General features: G+C 40.1%; 1 protein-coding gene across 6 annotated transcripts in view; it reads left to right on the top strand.

Moving 5' to 3' along the window:
• The window catches only part of Map2k4 (mitogen-activated protein kinase kinase 4), a 96,441-nt gene that overhangs the window by 47,076 nt on the left and 26,253 nt on the right, over positions 1 to 23,112 (top strand). For 5 of the 6 annotated variants that reach the window (XM_032913392.1, XM_032913393.1, XM_032913395.1 and 2 more), the window contains 2 exons: positions 4,804 to 4,978; positions 20,705 to 20,824. In XM_032913392.1, coding sequence (XP_032769283.1) covers positions 4,804 to 4,978; positions 20,705 to 20,824 — 295 coding nt within the window. The remainder of the gene's footprint in view (positions 1 to 4,803; positions 4,979 to 20,704; positions 20,825 to 23,112) is intronic. The other variant, XM_032913398.1, reaches the window with a different exon arrangement.

Raw genomic sequence — 23,112 nt, 5'->3', positions numbered from 1 at the left:
GTGTTGCTGTTCCTGCCAAGTCAATGTAAGCATGCTTTTTAGCCCTGACCAAAATGAAACTATTACTAATGACTGCTGAGTTAGAATGTTTTGGTGGAATTTGTAAAATAGTTTTTGTAATTGATGCATACAGTATAGAAAAATACAAATAGAAAGTGTGTTTTCTTTCTGAATTGTGAATGAGCTTTTCCTTTTCTCTACTCTTGCAGCCTTGTCAAAGGGTTTTGGCTTAAGGTGTGTGGTTGGATAGGAGTGGCTCAGGAACCTGTTTGCTGCTGAGTTTGCAAAGTAGACACCACTGTGTTAACAGTGCAGATGTGAAGGTTTGAGTACTGCTGGAGCCATTTATCACCTCCTTGGTTGTGTCACTGTTTAAAACAAAGCAAGCAATGGGAAGTCTACCCACCTACACAGGAAACAACATGGAATCTACCTACCCATATGGAAAGCCCCATGCTGCTTTGCCAGACAGGTGGAATAGAAATACAGCTTTCCTCAGGGTTTGGTCTGATTAAGGGTCTGGAAGATAATGTCACAGACAGTTATTTGTTTTTAAAGTCTCTAGGTGTTAGGAAATTGTAGGTTTGTGTGGTCAGTGAGAAGATGACAGCTAACATAGATGCAGTGTCGGTAAATGGAAAATTTGGTCATATCTGCCCAAAAGCTAAATAAGCAGAAGAGACATCAGTTCAGATGTGCCAGTTTGCAGATTTTAATGTGGCAAGGTAAGTCTAAGAGTTGAAATTTTAATCTCTATACATTGATGCTTTTTAATAATAAAGCCTATATTAAATGGATTAAAGCCCTATATCAAATGTCCTATTTAAAATCTTGCGTGCCCCATAGGAGGTTACTTTTATAAACATACATTTCTTTTGTATGCACACATAGTTGTGTCAATTTTTCACTATGTGAGTGTATATGTGTTCCTTTTAGGAACCAAGAATTATTAGATTTAGGATTTATATCTTTAAGTAATCAAGAACTATTTTTAAAGCAGAGCTTTTGACTAGAATTGCTGTGGGTTTGAAGATGTTTAGGGTTATTGTTGGCCAGCCACTTTATGCTCACTGAACTTTCCTGCCGACTTATTTCCTTTTCAGTGCTGTATTCCTATTTGCCACTTCTAACTGCAAGTACTGTTGGTATCTTAGATTAGCCCCTTTTGAGAACTAAAACCAAACCATTGACAGTGTGGCTCAAACAACAGAAACTAATTTCCCACAATTGTGGAGGCTAGAGAGTCTAAGATATAGTTACTAGGAAGATAGGTTCCATTGCGAGCTCTTTTCTCATGGCTTCCTGTTACCAACGTCTCATTGGCTGTTCATAGGACCTCTTTTCTTTGTGCATGTGGTAATGCAGCAAGCTCTCTAATGTCTTCTCTTACAAGAGCACTGGTCTTGGAGTAGGTCCCATCTTTACTAACCTTCCTTTAACCTCAATTATCTCTAAGGACCTATCTTCAGTACAGTCACACCAGGGATCTTTGGTATGTGATTTTTGAGATGGAATACAATTTAGTTTATAAACAGTCAGGACATACAGCATTGCTGTCTTATGTAGGAAGATGGAAAGGAGAATGGGTATTGGCCAATATGGTGGTTATATCAGCCACATACTCTGGCTAATGTATAGATTAGATAGTATAGATTATTCACTGAAGACATTTCATAGAAAACTGTGACAAGAAATGAAAGCTATTGGGGAGATTTTTGGGGTTTTTTGTTTTGGTTTTTTTTTTTTTATGGAATAGTTGTTGCTTCTATTTTTTTCTCAAAAGAAGGGTTATCTTAGGAAGTTTTTTCTTCTTCAAGAGTGCAGTCATAAAATATAAACTTAACACATTTTCTGTGTTATTATATCTTCAATGTTTTGTTTTGTCTTCTACTTATGCCATTTTTTGTTATTGTATGAATATGTGTACATATGTGTGTCTGTGTGTGTGTATACATATACATGCATATCTGCCGCAGCATACTTTTTGAGGTCAGAGCACATAACCTGTGAGGGTCAGTTCTCTCCTTCCTATGTATAATCTAGGAATTGAACCCAGATGGTTGGACGTGGCAGCAAGTCTCTTAACCCACTGAGCCTTGATGCCATCCCCCTGGTCAAGCTTTTCAATAGATGTGTCTTCTTTTGTTTGTAGGTTTTGTTTCCTAGGCCCCTGTCTTATACTATTCCATTGCTGTAATGAAACTCCATGACCAAAGCAACTCATAAAGTAAGGCATTACCTGGGGGTTGGCTTACAGTCTCAGAGGGTTGGTCCATGACCATCGTGGTGGAAGAAGTGGAGACAGGGAGGCAGGCACGGTGCTGGAGATGTGTCTAAGAGCTACTCACCTCCTGATTCATAGGCAGGAGGCAGAAAGCCTGGGCCTGGTTTGAGCTTTTGAAACCTCACTCCTAGTGATACAACTCCTCCAATAAGGCCATACTTTATTCCAAGGCCATACCTTCTAATTCGTCTTTAAAAGTCCCACCAAATGGGACTCAAACATGCAACTGCTTGTTTGCAGCTCTGGAGGCTGTTTTCATTCAAACTACCCTAGCTCCTAAAGTAGTTTAGACCAGAAATTGATTGCCAGTGAGAGTTCATGTTTGGGTTCAGGAAGGCTGCCTAGCTAGTGCTATACTAATTTATCATCCTTTGGAAGCCATTAAGGTTGGGTTGTTGAAGTGGACGCTCAGAAAGTGGTTCAGTTTTCCTGGAAAGGTTTGAGGCCCAGTATGAGTCAATGACATGCTGTGGCGATGTTGTAACCATGACATGTTCTCTGTGACTTTGTAGTATGTTCACAAAGTTGAATATCTGATGCCTTACTCAATTTTGGGCATTTTTATTAGTTCAGTAAGACAGTTTTTATTTCTTAGCTATTTAACTGTTCACTTTCCAAAAGAAAATAAGGGTTACTCTCAAAGCTAGACCGCTGGCTAAAGTAACCTAAACTATTAGCAGTGAGATTCCATAATGCTAAAATTTGCCCTTAACAGTAGAGAGCATCGTGTCTTTTGCTATTCCATGCTTTTATATAAAGCTTTCATGTAAGAGTGCTGCATTTATTTCCGTTCTCAAGAATGGTAGCGTATGCATGTGACATTATGCAGTCATGAAGTGGTATCCCATTGATCGTTACCATATTGTGTTTTGTCAGAACAAGTCACAGATTCTTCTCTCCAAAAGGAGAAAGATGAAAATAGTATGAGGCCAGGAGGGGAAGAAGGTGGGAACCATGTAGTGACTATTAGGACCCTCAAATATTTAAAATATTGCTTCTAATTTACAAGTAATTTCAATTAACTTTTTCTAGATACCTTCACTGTTAGGCCAGTGCTATATTTCATTGATGATTAAAATGAGTCATGGGGATGGTATCACTTAGTGATTATAAATGGAATTTCTTTATGTTAGAGTATTTCCTGGCTTACTCTATTTCAGGAGAAAGATTACTGAGAAAAATCTCTTTATTATCACTTGAATATCTTTTCTGTCTTCAGAGATCAGTGCTGGCTTCATCAGGACTAAAGTGATCACTTGGGCCTGGTTGCTGGGCTTCTGTCATTGGAAGCTAGATGTGCCAAGGCAGGGTGAAAGCGAAAAGCGCTTGTGTAAGTGGAAGCTACTGACTGAGAACTCTCAAGCTTGCAGCATGAGAAACTCCTGTTTGGAGCACAGCTTCCCTAAGTCATGAGATAAAATATATTAAGCTTTTAACTGTACCCTTGAGTCCTGCTTATTATCAACATTAGTAAAGATAGATTTGGGGGAAGAGAAATTCTAGCATTCTAAAGTTTTGAGGCCCTTAGAACTATCGACACAAAACAGTTCTACAAATTTCAGGAGACATTCCAGAGTTCTTCAAGAACAAAATAGATAACTAAGCTGTAAACCATCCTGGCTCTTATCACAAGACTGGACTTTGAAACAGATTTTTGTAACTTAATATGAAATTGAAAACTAGTTGATATTCCTAGGTCTCTTCATGGGTGTTGCACTTTCTAGTTTGACATAGTTTATTCTCACATATAGGGAGAGGGAGAGAAGAGAGAAAAGTCTGTTTACTCTGCTGGGATTTGGGTGTGATATTTAATGCAAAGTGACCTCTGCATTTTCTGTGAGTAACCAACTCCCTTTTAAGCCCATTCATTACTCCTGCTGTTGAACAGAGGCTGGAGCTTTGAAAAGACAGGGCAGATTCCTCTGTAACTGGCTCTTTAACTGTTCCCCACTTTAGTACAGTATAAACAATAACAGGACAGTATATTAAAGTACTCATTCCCATGTAAAACTAAAACCACCGAGGATACTAGAAATGTTGCTTTCCAACTTATCCCATATGCTCTGCTTTAATTGCTGTAGGCTGCTCCTGGGTTCTGGAGTTTAAACAGTTGGTCAGGCTATTCTCAGGTACAGCAAACTTTGGAAACAGCTTTACCAGCTAGAGGGTGTAATAGGGTAAGCGTTTGTAGAGATGAAATCTCAGTTCTGGGGCTCTTGAGGGAATAGAGTTTTGAAGGCTTGGAAAGGGTCTGCTATTGAGTAATCAAAACTGATAGTTTCATCAGCCAAAGGAGATTGGGTTGTATGAATGTCTTTGAAGCTGTGCCTTCTAATGCATTCTATTAAAATTCACTGTGTATAAAGCAAGATGGCACAAACAGCTCCAGAACTGGGGTCAGGCTGCTTGTGTCCTTAGGAGCGGATGAGTGTTCCCACAGCATACTCAGTGCTAGCTAAAAGAAAAAAAGTTAAAACCTATTTAAAATGTGGAAAAATTGCTTCCCAATATTTTAACAGAGAGAGACTGAGAACACACAGCATTGAGTCATCAGGAAAACTGAAGATCTCCCCTGAACAACACTGGGATTTCACTGCAGAGGACTTGAAAGACCTTGGAGAAATTGGACGAGGAGCTTATGGTTCTGTCAACAAAATGGTCCACAAACCAAGTGGGCAGATAATGGCAGTTAAAGTAGGTGATGCCATGATTACTTTTGGTACTTTAATCCATTAGCTGACATTTCGTGGTGCAGCAACCACTGCTCTGTTCTTACCTTTGTGGTAATGATGAGTGTTAAACATTCTGTCTGCTTTCCCCGAGGGTGTTTGTGTAAAGGTTGTCTTACTAATTGTGTGTTTTCTTGCTCTGGAATGTGAGTGTGTGAAGTATGTGTGTTCATTACATTTTTGCCATGATGCATTAACAGGTTTTAAACTTCTGGCCCCTTCACTGCCAAGGTGAGTTCAGGCTGGGCCACTGCACCCCTGGGAGCAGGGCAGTGCTGCTCTGAGCCAGGCGGGAGCTGGAGGAAGAAGCAGCACTGGGCTGGGCAAGGTGCGGGGCTAGGGCTAACAGCAGTCTTACTGAGGGTCTCCTGGAGACCACACACATGCTGTTACCACTAACCTCAACCTTACTCCGTCCTGACCGGCTCGGCTTCTCTTGGTTTACTCCATCTCGACTCAGTACTGCCCTGTTCCCTGGTTTAAGGTTGTATCTAAATGTGTACCTTGTGATAATACTGTCACCTTCTGTCCTAACTGTGTTGTGCCATTTAATTTGTTCATGTATCTTCTTCCCCTAAAGAAGGCCAGAAGTGGAGGTTTTGTCTAAATCATACCTAGCAAGCCTCTGTGTACCTGTGATGAACTGACAGTGTTCATCTTGCTCTTAATGGATTTGCATAACTGTACTTTGTTCAAATGTTTAAAAAGCATTATGTTCTGTTTAAGATACTGAAGGCACATCAGCAATTTGGGGGCAATCTTAAAAGAAAAAAAAATACAGCCATACTCTCACTAAACTCAAAATACCCATGAGCACAAATAACATCTCGGTTTATAACAGTCGAGAGTGGCTTTGCAGATAGTCTAATTTAATCTTATTACTCTCTATTTTGAATATGTTAAAATGGCTTGCAGGGTGACTCCGAGGAGTGGGTCTGTCTCCTACTATTTTCATGCTATCTGAGGCCTCTTGCAGCAGCATCTTGAAGGTGTTTTGTCTCCAGGTTCAGTGTTTTCCTCACTGCTGGGTCATGTCAGGATAATGTTAAATTAGTGTTGAGGAAACATTTTATGTTTCTCTCCAGTTTCTTGGTTTCCACCATATTTTTACAGTATGAAGAGAAACATGCTCTTGGTAGGATATACCTCTAAAAATACAGAGTAGGACCTCTGCTCTAGAGTATCCATTAAAACAAAATGTGCTTCTTAGAATTTGGAATGGTTTATTTATTGTTATCTTTGCTCCTGTACTGTAAGAGGAGAAAGTCATTGGGTTTAGGAGCTTCTGCCGAGTGTTCTGCTATTCTTATGCTCTGTCTCTCTGTGTTGGCATCCAACTTCAGTTGTCAGGGTAGAGGGGAAACTTCATGGACAGCACACGTTCTAAATCCTCCCACATGTGAGGGAAAAATACTTTAAAGATTACTACGGATTTTTTTCCTTAATGTTGTATGTACTTCATCTGTAGTGATCAGTACTATATGTTATTTACCCATGTGGATGAACTTTAAAATAAGTAAAAGACTTTAAGGACAAAGAAAGTACTTCATTATGACATTTCTCAGTGACTAATTTGATCATAATTGGGGTTGTATAATAGCTAATCAAGTTTTGAGATTGAAAATATTGTATTGTTGTCCAACACTCACAATATATAAAATAGATACTATTATAATACTAGTGACTCCTTTGAGGGCTACATTTGCAGTGCTAACATGAATGCGCAGCTTGTGTTCTCAGAGATGATTATGGAACCTACACTTGTAGCTGTCAAATGCACACCTCCTACCTGAACTGTTTGTGTACTCCTTTAAGTAATTGAGCACACATAGCAGCTTGGAGCATGAGAAGATAACAGTAAGGCATAACTTGACAGATCAGGGAATGTCATTGGATTCCATGACTTCATTAATACTGGAAGAATAAGTCATTTTGGATCAATATACATTGGTACTGGTTGGTGAATGATAGATGTCACCTACTTTGGAGTTTTAACCATGTATTCCTTTAGAGAGACATAGTCTTTTGTCACAAGTCATCATGTAGGCACACAGAGCACCCTGACAAGTATGATTATATAGAAGGGATGAGTGGGTGAGGACGTGTTAGACTTTGTATGTCGTAGTTAAAGAGAGACAGTCACACAGTGAATAACTTTTCATTGTTGTTAACGGAGAGACATTTCCTGAGATAGCCCAGTGCTAGCTAGCATTTGAACATGTATTTTGATACTATGGAGAAGGATTGCTGTATTTAAATCTACCCTACAAATTATCTTCAAAATTTACTTGGAATAGCTGTGCAAAAGTGGACTGTGAATTTCTTTTCATGTTTTGATTCAACAAGGAGTGTATAAAATGTGTCTTTACACCGTTCCTGATATGTTCATTCAGATGTGAACAGTTTAATCTCTAAGCTTTAATTACACACAGTGGGCAAAGACCTATTTCTTGCTAGTGAATGTAAATAATACTATTTGCCTGTCAACCCATGCCAGGGGAAGTCCTTGTTGGCAGCGAGGTCTCCTAAAGTATTGTAAATAGAGGGCAGCTGTCATCTCTTAACTGAGTATTCCTTCATTCTTGACGTTGATTAGTATTCTCTACAAATGACATTTATTTAATGTCACATTAAATTTTTTAAATTAAAAAATGCTAGTAGAGATTCATAAAAACAAAGCAGTCATAATGAGGTTCTCTCTTTCTCTCTCTCTCTCTCTCTCTCTCTCTCAGCAGTCATAATGAGGTTCTCTCTTTCTCTCTCTCTCTCTCTCTCTCTCTCTCTCTCTCTCTCTCACACACACACACAGTGCAGTGCTTAAGTTCAGTTAAAAATATCAATTACCCATCAATTACCCCAAATTTATCATTTTTTTTTATGGTGGATACAAATTTGTTTCTTGAAATATACTGCACATTCTCTATTCAAATATTAATTCTTATGCATCAAAATAACATATGAGAAGTTCTTATTGTTGTAATAACCATTTATTAGCATTTACCCGTAGCTCTCTTTGTCCACCATTCCAGTACCCACTACTGTGTTCTTAGCTTCTGAGAGAAGCATGTTTCAGGCTCCACAAATGAAACTGTGCAGTTTGCCTACACAGCTGGCTGGCTGCCTTGCAGCTCTCACAGAGTCTTCATGGCCAGGGCTCCATTTTGTTGTGTTCCATAGTGTGAACACGCTGGATTCTTTTTAATCTACTTCTTAGAAGTTGGATGTGCAAGTTGTTTTTATCTGTGGATGTGAATAGCACTGCAGTGGATTTTGAGGTGAATGGCCTATTTTTCTTGATAGCAGGGTAGTCACAGATGGAAATAAACATGAACTCATTGTCCTATAAGAAAAGTTGGTTTCTCTGCATAGCTGTCCACAAGAGTTGGTTGCAGTAGGTAAATCTCAAGGTTTGGACTCAGTCTATTATGATTAAGTTTCTTAGATAACGTTAGAGAAATTGATGTCTGGGAGAAACACCTAATGCCACCAAGATGTAGGTAATCAGAATCAGAAGACAAGGCATACCCTGGGATTTGGGAGGAGATGAAAAAGAGCAAGTTTGGTGTCATACAGTAACTCAGACTGACACTTGTATATGGTAGCCAGCACCCCTTGCTACTGTGAGAAGGAAGACAGATATGAATCATCCAGCTTGGCCTTTCTACAGTAAGTACTGCATGCCCAGAGAGTGTGGGGATGATGATGGTGTCTCACCCCGCTGCTTGGGGAGCTTTCTGGGCTAATCAGGAAAACGGGCTATTTATTTAGGTTGGACGCCTGTACCAGACTGCCAGTGGTGTGACAGTGTATGTTAGGGACGCAAAGGTTTTCTTTTTGTTGCTGATTTGCCTGATATGTTTCAGTTTTTTCTTATCCTCAACTCTGCTCCTTTGCTTGTTCTGTTTTATTAATTCAATTATTTTTAATTCAGGACTGGCCACTTGATCTTTGATATTTGTATATTGAACCCAGTGTTCTTGAACTGGAACCTAGATGTTTAGTGGGAAGGACAAGGTTCCCTACAGCTCAGCCCTTCCCTACCATCTGCTGGTTAGGTAGGTCTGCCCTTGGTGGGGATGGTACAGGTGTGGTATGAATAACTTTTCCAGGGATATATAAACATTTACCCCAAGAAGAGCACTAATGGCAGATGAAAGAAAGGCTCCAATCCAGGGTGAGAGAACTAGTGTGTTTATTGGAATTACTTACAGGGACAAGATGTGAGATTACTCAGAGGGGTAGGAGAACTTGGGCCGTGCACTTAGGAAAGCTGCACCTCTAGTATTCAGGCAGTTCAGCTTGCTGGAAGAGCAGTTGTTACTGTTTGTATATGCTTCCCATACCCCTACCCCCTCAGGGCTATGTGAGTCTTCTAAGTTTCAGGAGTTTCCTGGGCCTTTTGCATTTCATTTTTTTTTTCTGCATCTTAACCTCCCTCCTTTTCTGAGTTGGAAATACTTAAGTTTGAAGGAAATCAATACACAGTGCTCTACCTTTTCCTCTGTTTCAATGTTTCTGCTTTCTGTTAACAGTGCCATATTCTCTGAGATGTGGAAGGGGTAATAGATATATCTGATTATTTTCTTCCATCTACCCACTGAAGATTAGGCTACAGCAACAGTCATCTACTCTCAGGAGCTTGACTGGCTATGAATCTGCACTAAACACTGCCCATTATAAGAAAGAAGTTTCTCTTCATGATTTACCTAGGCTGACAACAGTAGCAGTAACCTGTGGTTATAAATACAAATGCTATTAAGGCAGTTTGATAGGCACAGCATATCTATTTAACAAAACAAGTTTTCCCCACCTCACACTGGGGCCTATTACCTCTCCAGTCATGTGTTTTTGCCATAGGATATAGTAGCAGATTATGTTCACTCTCGTGCAGAGGGCCTTGAATCCAATCAGAAGGCAGGTGGTTCTACCCATGATGGTTGTAGAATGTAGTCTCACACCAGTCAGCACATCTTACCCAACATGCTGCTGGCTCCATAACTCAGTAACACTGTCAGTGTCACTTAGCCCCTAGCAACCTATGTAGTACCTTCCTGTACCACAAAAGTAAGCCAGTGGCGAAAGGACTCCATTCCAGTTCATGTCTCAGGCAAAGGTAGTGGTGTCATCAGCATAGTTCTAGTTCTACTATGCAACCAATAGCAGTGACAGTAGCTTTTATGGCTTGTGGGGCTCAGGGCCTCCCTGACTAATAACTGACAAAAAGGAAGCCCAACTCCTAATACTGATTTTTTTTAACCAACAACTTTATGGCTCCTGAAAGTGCCATTTGCCACTCAACAAGGAGCTTTCATTTAAACTCCCTAACTGCACTCTTTACTGTTCTTCCAGATGCTTTTAAGGTACTTGAGGGTTAGCTTTATATAAATGAACCATTTTACAGAAGTTAGACATCATCCCTAAAAGCCTGCTCTCTATTCTAAGCAAGTACCAGTTTCTTGGATGGCTAAGAATATCTAAAAAAAAGAAATATTATCCCAGGTCCAGAGCACCATGAAAAGATTTCATCACTTGTATCAGTTCTTTTGTTAGGAGAGCCTGTTGGGCAGGTGAGATAGCTTAGCAAGAAAAGCTCCTACTACCAAACTGATGGCCTTCTTAGTTCATTTCCTCTGACTTGTGTACACCCCCAACACATACACACAGAGCAAATACAATATAGAAATATAGAATAAAGAAAATATAAAAGACATAAATAACCTTTGTTGGGTCCAGCAGTGGGGCAGAGTTGGCATTCTAATTCAGTCCTTGTCCATGAGCCATCCACTGACCTATCCTTGGTTTCTCTGCTTTACTTCGTCCCTGATGGTCTCTGTGGGATCATCTTGCTCCAGTTGACCTGGCTTAATCCCAGGGTGAGCAAGGGCACATCTGTGTCTGTGACTGGAGGTGGTGCTTCAGTTCTGACAGGCTCTGGGTGGCCCTTGCTTTTTCATGAGCCACATCTGGCTGCTCAAAGGGGTGCCAAGCCAGGCAAACAGTATTCACTCCCAGAGTTGCGTGACTTTTCCTAGGAAGAAGAGAACAATTTATTTACACCAGCTAGGACTCCGGTGGCAGAGTAGAATAACAGCTCTACCTAAGTGTAGCTCAGTGAACCACTGAGTTCTTTAGTGCTGCTCACAGGGATCATAGGGGAGGGATTCCTTATAGGAGAAGCTTTAGTGACTCCGAGGCATCCATATCACTGAAAGCCCCAGCTCCGAGTGGGCGATGACTCAGGAGAGCTCCATTTCTTGAGTTCCCTCTACAACTCGTGTATGGCAAAGCCAGCAGGAACCTCCCATTGGCTCTGTTTGCTTGACTGTTGTATAACCCTAGGATGGGAGTGTGTAGGCGGGATGCTTATACATCTGAGAGCTTCAGGAGCTTCCTGAGTCTAAGTTCATCTCAGGTTCCTGAGTCTTGCGACCCTTCCTCCTTCCTCCACAGGAGAATTTTAAGGTTGGAAGTCAGGGATGGTAAAAGTACACTTTGGCTTGTTCTCCAACACTCTGGCAACTGCCAACACTTCTGTTAAAAGTTCCATCGGTAAATGGTCTTGGTGGACATTGATGGTCAGTAATCACTGAGGGAGTGTGTTTATTTTACTGTTTATATTTATGCCTTACATATTGCTTTAAAGCCTTTATGGGATAGTGGCAGAAGTGACTTTGGTGGGAAAGTTCCCTTTTGATATCATATTGTGCTTTATTAAGCAATTAAAAGCCCATAGTGATGACATTTGGTTATTTAAAGCTGGATAGGATGTAGAAGTCATGGCTGTGTTGCTTGATTTGAGAAAGATGTCTATTATCTTGTGATCTCACTTTATTGGTCAGATCATGTGGCTAAATTAAGAAATGCATGGTTCCTTAGAGGTATATTTCCCATGGAGAGTACAAATTGAGATTACCCAAGAGTGGGGATTCCATCGATATGATAGAGCTGCCCCCTGAAAGGCTGGGTTTTGACTTTTATCTGTGCTTTCTTTGTTGTAGTCAGTGGTTTTCAGAGCGTGAGTTCCTTTTTTTGTAAACGTTTTATGTGAAACTCAGTAAATAAAATAGATAACTCAGTAGAGGTTAGAAGAGGCTGAGAATTTACTAAGAAGTAGAATGTGCTTAAAGCATGCCTGAAGTCCTGGGTTTAGTCTTCAGCATGAAACAAAGAAATAAATAAAACAAGATGAGAGAAGGGGTTGGGACCATGGGGAAAGTGATAGCTCTTATCTACCAGTTTTGGAAACTCTGAGAATGCCAGTTCAAAGGCAATATTATTAGAGTTGGAGTAAGATAAATTTTAACCAGCCCATTGTTTGTTTCAGATCCTTCTTGAAAACTGACCATTGTTTCATAGACCTTTCTGAATTGTGATACTGAATTATATCCCAGCATAGCTATTTGGAAAGATACTAGGCTTATCATAGCTCTCCCTCCTTGGGCACATCTGAACCAATATTTGGTAATTCCCAACTCTTACTATCTTAAGCCTTTGCCCCTGGTTATCCTGTAGATTTGGATCATTGTCTCTTAACGTCTTAGGCACAGGAATGTGGAAGCCTTTGTCAAGGCTTACTGAGCTTGTTCCAGTACACTATCCTCTTACTGTGTGCGAGATACGCATGTTCTCCCAAGTTCTCAGTGCACAGCCAGTATGTAAAAAGTGTCAGACCCTCGTGATTTCAGTGAGAAGATGAACCAATATACCATTATTAGATTATTAATTTGGTGAAGATAAACCTAGAAGTTTATAAATTGATTTCATTTATAAAAAGATTTAGTGAATTTTCAGCTAAAATTCACATTCTTGTGAACTTAGTTACTGCAAATACCCTCACGATAATTTAATATTCAATAGATATCATCTATTATGTTTGGACATGGAAACAAATGTTGTATCTTTATGCTCATCTCTATACCTCACCTCTATTTTGGATGATGTTGCCATCTGTTCTTGTTGATCATGGCACTATGAAATGTATTGGGAATTTAAGTATGTGATCTGTGTAGAGACTTGAGCAGCTAGGGATGAACTTCTTCAGCAGAAATCTGAGTCAATGGAAGATAGAAAATAAAAATTCTTAAGATTTTTCTCAGTGTGTGTGTGTGTGTGTGTGTGTGTGTGTGTGTGTGTGTGTGTGTGTGTGTGTGTTCGTGTTCCAGATGATGGTTATATAGAGTGAGTAATGGGGCTATAACAGGTAGAACAGGGTGCAGGACATCTGCTTTTCCATTTTCTTCACAGACACTGTGTTTAGCAGCAGATATTAGTAGACGACAGTGTGTGTATGGTACAGTAGTTTTGATGCATGTTAATTAAGAGACTAGACACATTTCCCCCCCTCCCTGTCTTCCTTTCTTCTTGGATCCTCTGAGTTTTTCCCTGCCCCTTTCTCCCTTTCTTTCTCTCTATCCTCTCTCACCATTTTTTTTTCACTTTCTGTTTTCCTCCCTTTTCCCTCTCTTCCTTCCTTGTTCCCTCGTTCCCTTTGGAGAGTTTCCCTGTGATATATTTGCTTGTGTAACAAATGGTTTTAGTATTTATCAGTGTCAGCACTGGAATTCATGGGAGTAAGGTTTTTTGTTTTGTTTTGTTGTTGGTTTTTTGTTTTGTTTTGTTTTTTATGGTTTTCACACAAATTTGAATTTAGCAGTTGCTTAAAATATGGAATGCACATATTTTGATAACATGACAATAGGTGCTTTTGTAGAGGAATGAGCCACATAAAGAGAAAATAGCATTTATTGTTCTGCATTTGGTTGGCAATACATTGAAAATGACGTTTTGCTCGTGAGCAATGGGTTGTTGTTTGAATGCGCCATCAGATTGTTTTGATTGGGCACTAGGATAAGGTGAACAGTTTATGCCCTGATTTCTTCAGCAGTTACTGAGCCTGTTCTCTTGCTGAGCTTTCCTGTCCGTACCCCATTTTGATCGGGAAACCCGCTTCTTTTCCATTAGAGTACCTCTCAAGTGTGATGTCTAATTGACTTTAATATCTTTCTGTATATGCTGTCCTCTGCACACTCAGCTGAGCCATACATACAGAAACTTAGCAATTATTGGTCATATGACAACATAGGACTTGTCTGTAGGACGGGGCTGTGACCTTCCCCATTTCTGAGCCCCTTTGTTTTAGCCTCTATTTACATTTTTTCCTTTTCAAAACAAAGTGACAGAACAGACAGCCATGTTACATGTTTCTTCTTGCTGTTTTCAAGTCTGTGGAATGGCTGCTTACTGAAATCAATGCTTGATCTCCTCAGCTCTTGATTCTGGTATGTTTATTGACTCATATCTTTCTTGTGATTTAATTCAAGAATTAACATGTGTCATGCACCCTGTGGAGCTACAATTCCATAATAGCAAACACAGCTTGCCATCTTTGTTTTTTTTTTTTTTTTTCTTGTTTGTTTGCTTGACTGTTTGTTTTTAACTCTAGGTTATCTTTGGAATGTGTGATGACCCAATTTTCCTTTCTCCAGACAGAAATGGAATCAGGGACCCAGAGGCCACTGCACACACATCATCCAAGAGATAGAACCTGTCATTCTGCCCCACCTTTGCTCATAGCTTAATGTAGTAGGAAGAAAAACTGAGTTGATCTTGTGAGACCAAGTAGTTGTCCAGTGGACAGAGGGAGTCCCAGAGTGCCGTTCAGGTAGGCTTTGACCGGCCTCTTGAAGTGCAGAGATTTTGGAGAATCCTGTTTGGCTATAAGGGACAGCCTTAGTCAGAGTTATGGCAAAAACCATCTTGTGTTTATTTAGCATTTAGCAAAATGCTTCCTGGTGACCCTCTGAAAAGACAGGCTTTGTCTTAAGTCACTGTTCCGTTGCTGTGGGGACACAATATGACCATGGCAACTTTTATAAGAGAAGGAAGTTCATTTAATTAAGGGCTTCCTTACAGTTTCAGAGGGTCCATTATTTTCAGTGGCAGGAAGCATGGCAGGCGTAGTGCTGGAAAAGTAGTTGAGAGTTAGATCCTGATCTGCAGGTAGAGACCCCGGGCCTGGTGTGGACTTTTAAAACCTCAAAGCCCACCCCCAGTGACACATTTCCTCCAACCGGGAGGCTACACCTCCTTTTCAAAGAGCACCACTCCCCACGACTAGGCATTCAAATCTGTGAGCCTCTGGAGGCCATTCTTATTCAAACTACCATAGGCTCGTAAGAGGGAAGGAAGTCGGTGAGCCTTTCTTACTTTATTCTCCCTACATACCCATCCGGAACCGTAGTCAACCCTCCTTCCTACTTTCTTTGTCACATCTAAGTCTTCCTAGTCTTAACCCTAATGTGGATTGCTTTGTCATCCTGCTCCTTCTTCTTTGCACTCTGGCTCTTTGTCCTCAGCCCTGGACATAATTGTAGACAGGAAAGAGGAGAGTGGGAGTGGACACATTTATGGCTCTGTCAGGTCATACTGTGCCAATAAGAAGGGGTCATCCTTGTTTCCTCTGGATTGTATGCTGCTTATCTGTCTTGTTGCCTCTGCCTCCAGTCCCCAGTACCTCCTATGAATGGAGTTTACGAGCTCCTCCAACTCCTTCCCATTATAGCATCCATCTTAATTTACTTGAGAATTTTCATGCTATTTTTTGTTGCTAACCATTCATTTCTCATGAGCGGGAGGTGTGGGTCAGGCCTAGAAAAGCATGGTGCATTGTGGGGAGAGTGGCCTCAGAGGTCTGAGTGAAAAATTAGAGGATGGCTGCTATTCTCACCTTTGTATCATTGCTCAATGTCAGTGAAAAGGATTGTATTTGTACTTCATTTGCATTTAGGTTGGAGAAGCACAGGGCATTGGGGGCTGCAGATTCGGCTTAATGGTAGAGCAATTGGCCAGCACATCAGGCAGCACCTTCCATTCCCTTCACAGTCAATCCTCAATCCTAGCCATAGGAAAGCGGAAGTGAGAAGATGGAGCAATGCTCACCATAATCAGAAATTGAACCAAGGAATTCATGCATGGTTTTTAAGAAATGTTCTATTTACATCTTAAATTAAACCGAATAGGAGAGGCCAGCCCACTCAAGGCCTGGGTTCTCCATCCTTAACCACCACAAACAAAATCAAGGCATTCTGCATGAGGCCAGTGTGTTAGTGTTAAATTAATTAGTAACTTCTAGCTGATGCACTACATAGAAAGGATAGTAAGCTTCCAACAGCTTCTTAGGAATCGGACCATCTGTCCTCCTGGGAGCCACTCCTGTGAATATAATGAAGTAGGGAAGGCAAGAGGACACTTTCCTTCCTCTGCTCCTCCCAGCTGCTCCCAGTCCCCCTCTCCTCCAGATCCACTCTCCCTCTGTCTCCCATCAGAAAAGAGCAGGCCTTCAAGAGACAACAACCAAACAAGGAAAGCAAAATACAACAATAAAAGGCAAAAGCCCTCACACTGAAGTTGGACAAGGTAGCCCAACAGGAGGAAGAGAGTACCAGGGACGAAACAAAGAGTCAGAGTCACACCGTCTCCCACAACTAGGCGTCCCACAACCCAGCTAACAGCCACAGCATGTATGTAGAAGAGCTCCCTGCCTGCCACTTCAGTCTCTAAGCACATTTATACCCTGGTCAGTTAATTCAGTGGGCCATGTTCTTGTGTAAGAGGATACTTGCTGATGAAAGATGGTTAGCTTAACCTCTGGGACTTGTAATTTCTACTAATTGCTGAGCATAAATAGAATTCTCTATACCTGAATTTGTATCTCTAGCCACTGGTGAATTAGTTAACCCACCCTGTGCTCCCGACAGGTCACGTGCATGCACCTGCCCAAGAGCTATCTGGATTTCCAAATGATGTGTGCAGACAGACAGACAGACAGGCAGGCAGGCAGGCAAGCACACACACATTCATATTCATATTCTCTCTCTCTCTCTCTCTCTCTCTCTCTCTCTCTCTCTCTCTCTCTCTCTCTCTCTCTTGTTAATTTTGATATGCCTTGGCTAGCTCAAAGGCACTTCTAATCTTCTGGGCTAGCAAACATTCCCCTCTGGTATACTAGAGTTAACATCATTTAAAAATCTATATTTTATCTCTGCTTGCATCTCTGCTACTCAAGGCTCAGTTGCAGAAGTGACCATTAGAGCCACTTACCTGAATTCTTACATGGTTGGTCTGTCCCAAGCCTCTCTCATGCAGATTCCTTCTTCCTATCTCTCTCCCAAGCCCAGGAATCCTAAAAGTTCCGACTCTGTCCTTCCCAGCCATTGGCTGCTGGCATCTTTTTTTACCAATCAGAGCCAACTGGGGGACAGAGGACCAAATTAACATCATAACACAAGAAGAATTAGGCTAAACCTACTTTAGTTTTAGGATAGTGAAGATCTTTTCGTAGATCCATTTGACATTTCTTATAATACCTACAATCTTATTTTATTGACATTTACCTGATTTAAAGCCTTACCAGGCGTTTAAATGACCATAAATATAAATTTGGACAACTAAAATATTTTTACAGCTTCAAGTATATGATTCCTTCACTTAAGAAACTTGTATATGCAAATTATAATTTCCTATTTGATTTTACAGTTTCTTTTAACACAGTTTAATACAGTTTCTTTAAACTGTATTACATTCAGATAAAGTAAAAATAGAAATAATCCAAATTGGAAAAAAATGTATAAATTATTTTTCAAGAATGACAGCTATGTTTTCGCAGGGGCGTCTGTTCACTAAGCTTGGCTAATCAGGTAGTAACAAATGAAAAGCTCAGAATGATCATAGTGAAGAAAATTATCATTTTTCTGATTTTTTTCCTGATATTATAAATTGGCTTCTTTAAAAATGAGATGACTTTTCAAAGTGTTTCATGGTCTCTTCTAGACATTTTATCTTACTCTTTGACTTAAAAAAAAAGGAGAAGAAAAAGATAAAGGCTTGTATTGTCTTATCTAATATCTATCTTATTCAGCTTATATTTAAGATGTAAATAAGTGAACATGTCTTAGAGACCAGTGCATGAGTTCCTTGGTTCAACTTCTGAGCATGTGAGCACTGCTCCATCTTCTCACTTCCCATTTCCTGTGGCTGGGATTAAGAACTGACTGTGAAGGGAAGGGAAGGTCCTTCCTGATGTATTCAGCTTATGGGCGCACTGCTCCCTTGGGAGTAACCTGTTGCAAATGTAGAAGCTTTTCCCATGCTTCTGTTCTGATTTCCAATAAGAAAACGTCCTCTGGTGACTGTGTTACTACTAGATTTATACACTCATTATCCTTGGATATTCTCTAATGAGGTATTTACCAAGACCTAAGAGTCGTTAGCTTGAATGTGCTGTGAATGTAGGCTGTACTTGTAGTTGATTCTCCTTTGGGAGGACTGGTAGGCCTCTTGATTTGGTCAGTTTGTTAGGTGTTCATTGAGATAAATGTTACAATGCAGCCCCACAGCTTTACTGTAGTTCCTGAGCTGTGCTTTTCAGTTCAGATCCTTAGGTGGAATCACAGCAGCTGGCTGCTCACCCCTCCCCACAGTATGTGAACAAAGCGAGAAGGGAGGGAGGTGTGAGCTGGTGCAGTGTCCCAGGCATAGCAGTGCCCTGCTGACCTGAAGCCGTCCAGCAGTTGTGCTCCTCTCTGCACTGAGTGAGCTGAGAGTGGTGTTGCAGGTGAGCAGAGTCTCCCGCCAATCTTAGCGTCCAGGAGCCGCCCTTCATTCAGGACAGGAGCAGCTGCCAGAGACTTCAGCTGCGCTCCTGTGCCAGGGAGTGCAGGTTTTCTTTCTTTAGTGATGGCAGAGCTTGGAAAAAGCTTCCAGACGTCAGACATGGTTGTGAACTGTTTTGGTTTTTTACTGTAATGCCCTTTTTTTAGACTTAGGAAAAGAAAATTTAAAATCTTGGTTTCTAATCATGTGTATTAGTATTTACCAGTATAGACATGTAGATAAGAAAGATAGAAAATTAATAATTAAGAAAAAAACTTGAATAGTAAGAATTCTTAAATGACTACATAGAAAGCTTTCTCAACCAAAGGGTAGTTTGAGATTCCTTTTATCATTTTATTTGTCAACTCTTTGTTTTAAAATCAGATATGTGAAAATATTAAAATTCTTTAAAAAAAATCATGTTAACTATTTTTACAACCACCCAACCAATTTGTATTATTAAAATAGAAATAAATGTTAAATAATTACTGATTAATTATTAATTAAAATTATCTCTACCATATTTTGAACAAATACAAATCACTTCTCTGCTTACTTAGACTTTTAACAAGTATCCTTTTGGAGCAAGGTAGTAATTTGATTTAGAAGCAAAGTTGTTCATATCACACTATGAAAATGTGGATACAAGGGTGAAAGAAAGAAAAGGTTCTCACCTCTAAGGGACTAGTTGTCTTTCCTGTCTCTCATTCTTTCTTTTATCTTTATTTCTGTGACTGTGGTATTCAGTGTAACATTTTAAATTAAAGTCAAGACATTTGTTATGAAATACTATAGATAGCAAGGTATGTGCTTTAAATAAATACATTTTTAAAATACATATTTGGAGAATATGGGATTGATGCCTGGTGTAGTGTCAAAACATAAAACTGAGAGAACCCACTTCTGTTCTTTAACTGCTTGTTCTCGTGTCACATGGAATACTCTTTTGTATCTCTGCCTTTGGCTTCTCTTCTGTAAAATGGGCTCAAGAATTTAATTGACTGCCTTCACTCCTTGCAAGAACCTTGAGGACAGATACCTCGAAGTCTTGGAGGACATATGCTACCTTGTGTATTTTTTGATACTAACTTACCTTGTAAGTATGTGCTTTGTGTTGTGTACAGTGACACGGTGTGACATTGTGAACTTTTTTTTATGAGAATAAAAGTTCTTTGCATGCTTTAATGTTAAACTGTATTTCTGTTATTAATGTCTTATATTTTCTGAACTCGATTCTGTTCTATCTTACTAGTGCAGTGGGGAATTTGAAATCTCTGTATTTTATAGTGTTTGAGTTGAGAGGTGGAGTATAGATGTTTTCTGATAGAAATGTGCAGAGTTGTACAGTTTGGTTAGAACCCTGCTGCAAGTCTGTAGTATGCAGAGGACTGCCTTTCCAGCTTACAAATAGACAAGAGAAGCCCTGTTTCTCCATTTTAGGATTTCCCCCAGGTCATGCTGACCTGCATGCAGAACCATGAATAGGAAGCTGGGGGAAAACTTCCTGTTTTCAACCTAGAGGAAGTTCAATGAAGGAAGAGCCAGTCAGGATTTGAGAGGCTTAGATTCTCATCGGTACGCTCCCCATGCAGGTCCTCACTCTCCCTGTCCTGCACTGTTTCCCTTTGCAATCTAGTGAATAAAAGATGCTAGGTAGTCAAGAAGGCTGTTGTTGCATTGGATGCTAGAGCCTATACAGTTCTGAGATGATGGTAAAAATATATTTCACAGTTATTCCTGTGAAAACTTCTATACTCTGATTTTCTTTGTATTTGCATGTGGGCATAATTCTCAGAGCCTAAGGGCATTACTGTGTAACCCTCACCACCATCAGTGAGTGTGTGACCCAAATAATTCCTAAATACTTTTTTGTTATATGTTCTTTGACCAAATTTACAATTATAAAGTATAAGAAAATATGATAATTTCCCAGCCTAGTTAATAATGTAAGGTTTGGTAATTTTCAGTACTGTGGTAAAGGTTTTACTCCAGTTTCTAAAACTATTCTGTATGCATGACGTCTGTTATCATTCTTTTCCAGAGAATACGATCAACTGTGGATGAAAAAGAACAAAAACAACTTCTCATGGATTTGGATGTAGTGATGCGGAGTAGTGATTGCCCATACATTGTTCAGTTCTATGGTGCACTCTTCAGAGAGGTACGGGAGACCATTTGGGTTTTAGCTGAAATGCATATCTAATTTCGATGAGTAAGAAGAAGGTAGGATTCATTCTACTCTCGAGCACAGTGCTGCACATTAACAGTGATGTTGTCCTAGTTACCCTGCAGACTGTTCTTTCTGCTGAGGATTGTTTTGGAATTCCACTGAAGTTTAGACTCAAAGCTTCTGATACTAAAGGATGACTAACATCTATCAATATACAATATATGTGTAAATATTTCTGTGTCTTTGTGGTTGCCACTTCTGACTGCCATTGGTTTTTCCCTTCATGTTTTCTTTGAAGGATGTGACACATCTGTGTGTCAGTACTTCAATGTAGAGTTTTAAGAATTATTATGTTTAATTTTTTTTGGTTAGTAATGAAATGTGTGTTATGGTGACATCTTTAGCTTTTTAAAAAAATACATTTTAACTAAAATAGACTTTTGTCACTTTCCCGCTTTCCTCTCCTTCCGCTAGCCTCCTTTATGTGTATATTTCATTACAGTTTGTTCTTTTCGCCCCACACCGCCTGCCATCCTCATTCCTTCCTCCTTGCTGCTCACCTTCCATTTTCTAATGGTCCCCTTTCTGCTCTCCCGATAGTGCCTCATCACACCGCCCTGTCATGTCAGCCCTTCCTTCAGACCTCTTCCTCTCCTCTTAGTTTCTTTTATACTTCGTGTGTGTGTGTGTGTGTGTGTGTGTGTGTGTGTGTGTGTGTGTGTGTGTGTATGTGTGTGTGTGTGTGTCTGTATGTCTGCCTGCCTGCTTGCTTATCTGTCTGTCTATCTATCTTCTGTGTGTGGCAAAAAATATGCAGTATTGTCTTTCTGAATCTGGCTCGTTTGCTTCTTATGATTATCCAGTTTCATCCACTTGGCTGCATAGGCTATAATTGTTGAAGAGGTTTCTTTTGTAATTACATTTTTAACACATTTGTGTAAGATTTGATGGCTGTATCTTTGTGGATTTATTTCTGGGTCCTGTCTTGTAGATCATTGGTGTGTGTGCAGTACCACTAAACAGTGTTGTTATTGTGACTGTGTGGTATCGTTTAGGGTCAGGTATTAGGATACCTTTAGCATTGTCCTGCCTAGTACTGCTTCACATTCATCTGTTTGCTAGCTTTTTGTTTGTTTTGCTTTTCTTCCTAGTTTTATGTGAAATTCTACTGAAATTTTTAGATGAAGACTGTCTTAGGGTTACTATTGCAGTGATACACCATGACCATAAGCAACTTGGGAAGGAATGGATTTACTCATAGTTTCATACAACAGTTAGTTACCAAAAGCAGTGAGGGCAGGAGCTCAAGCAGGGCAGGAACCTGGAGGCAAGAGCTAATGGAGGCAGACCATGGGGATGAGGGTGGGAGGGCTTGCTTCCTATGGTGTTGCTGAGCCTGCTCTTTTATAGAACCCAGGACCACTAGTATGGGGTGGCCCCACCCATAATGGTCTGGGTCTTCCCCCCATAAATCATTTGTTAAGAAAATGTCCTGCAGGCTGGTGAATCAATTGAGGCAAATACAGGCATTTCTCAATTGAGACTTTTCTCTGATGACTCCAGCATGTATCAAGGTGACATAAAGCTAGCCAGAGTAGAGATTGTGCTAAGCCTGTGATTTGCTTTGGGTCATGTATATCTAATTTTCACAATGTTAATTCTGCCAGTCCATGTGCTTGAGAGGTCTTTCTACCTTCTAGTATATTCTTCAGTTTCTTCCAGGCTTTAACGTTTTTCCTTTTGATTAGAGTTATTCATAGGTATTTTACTATTTACTTTTCGAAACTTAATGAATAAGGTTTTGTTTTTTGTTTTGTTTCACCCATTTTTTTTTTCTGGGCAAATTTATTGTTGGTTTATGGTATATTGGGAGTAGAAACCAAAATGCAGTTTATGTCTTAGTTATTTTTTCATTGATATGAAAAGACCCCATAATCAAGGCAACTGCTAACTTACAGAAGAAGGAGTTTTGGGCAACTTGTAGTCCACAGGGTTAGCATTTATGACCATCGTGGTGGGGAACATGATAGCATGCAGGTAGGTTTGCGTGAGAATGATGCTGAAGAAGGGAGAGTTTACACCCTTATCAGCATGCAGCAGGTAGTGAGACCTAATTGGGAATGGCATAGGCTTTTCAAACCTCCAAGCCCACGCCCAGCAACACATCTCCAATAAGGTCATACCTCCTAATCCTTCCCAAATAATTCCACCACCTGGGAACCAAATAGTCAAATATATGATCATAGAATTCACTCTCATTTGAACAAGGGAATCTACTT

Source organism: Rattus rattus, chromosome 9, assembly GCF_011064425.1.
Source record: "Rattus rattus isolate New Zealand chromosome 9, Rrattus_CSIRO_v1, whole genome shotgun sequence".
Lineage (NCBI taxonomy): Eukaryota > Metazoa > Chordata > Mammalia > Rodentia > Muridae > Rattus > Rattus rattus.
The sequence above is the reverse complement of the archived record's forward strand: the minus strand, read 5'-3'. Positions and strand labels throughout refer to the sequence as shown.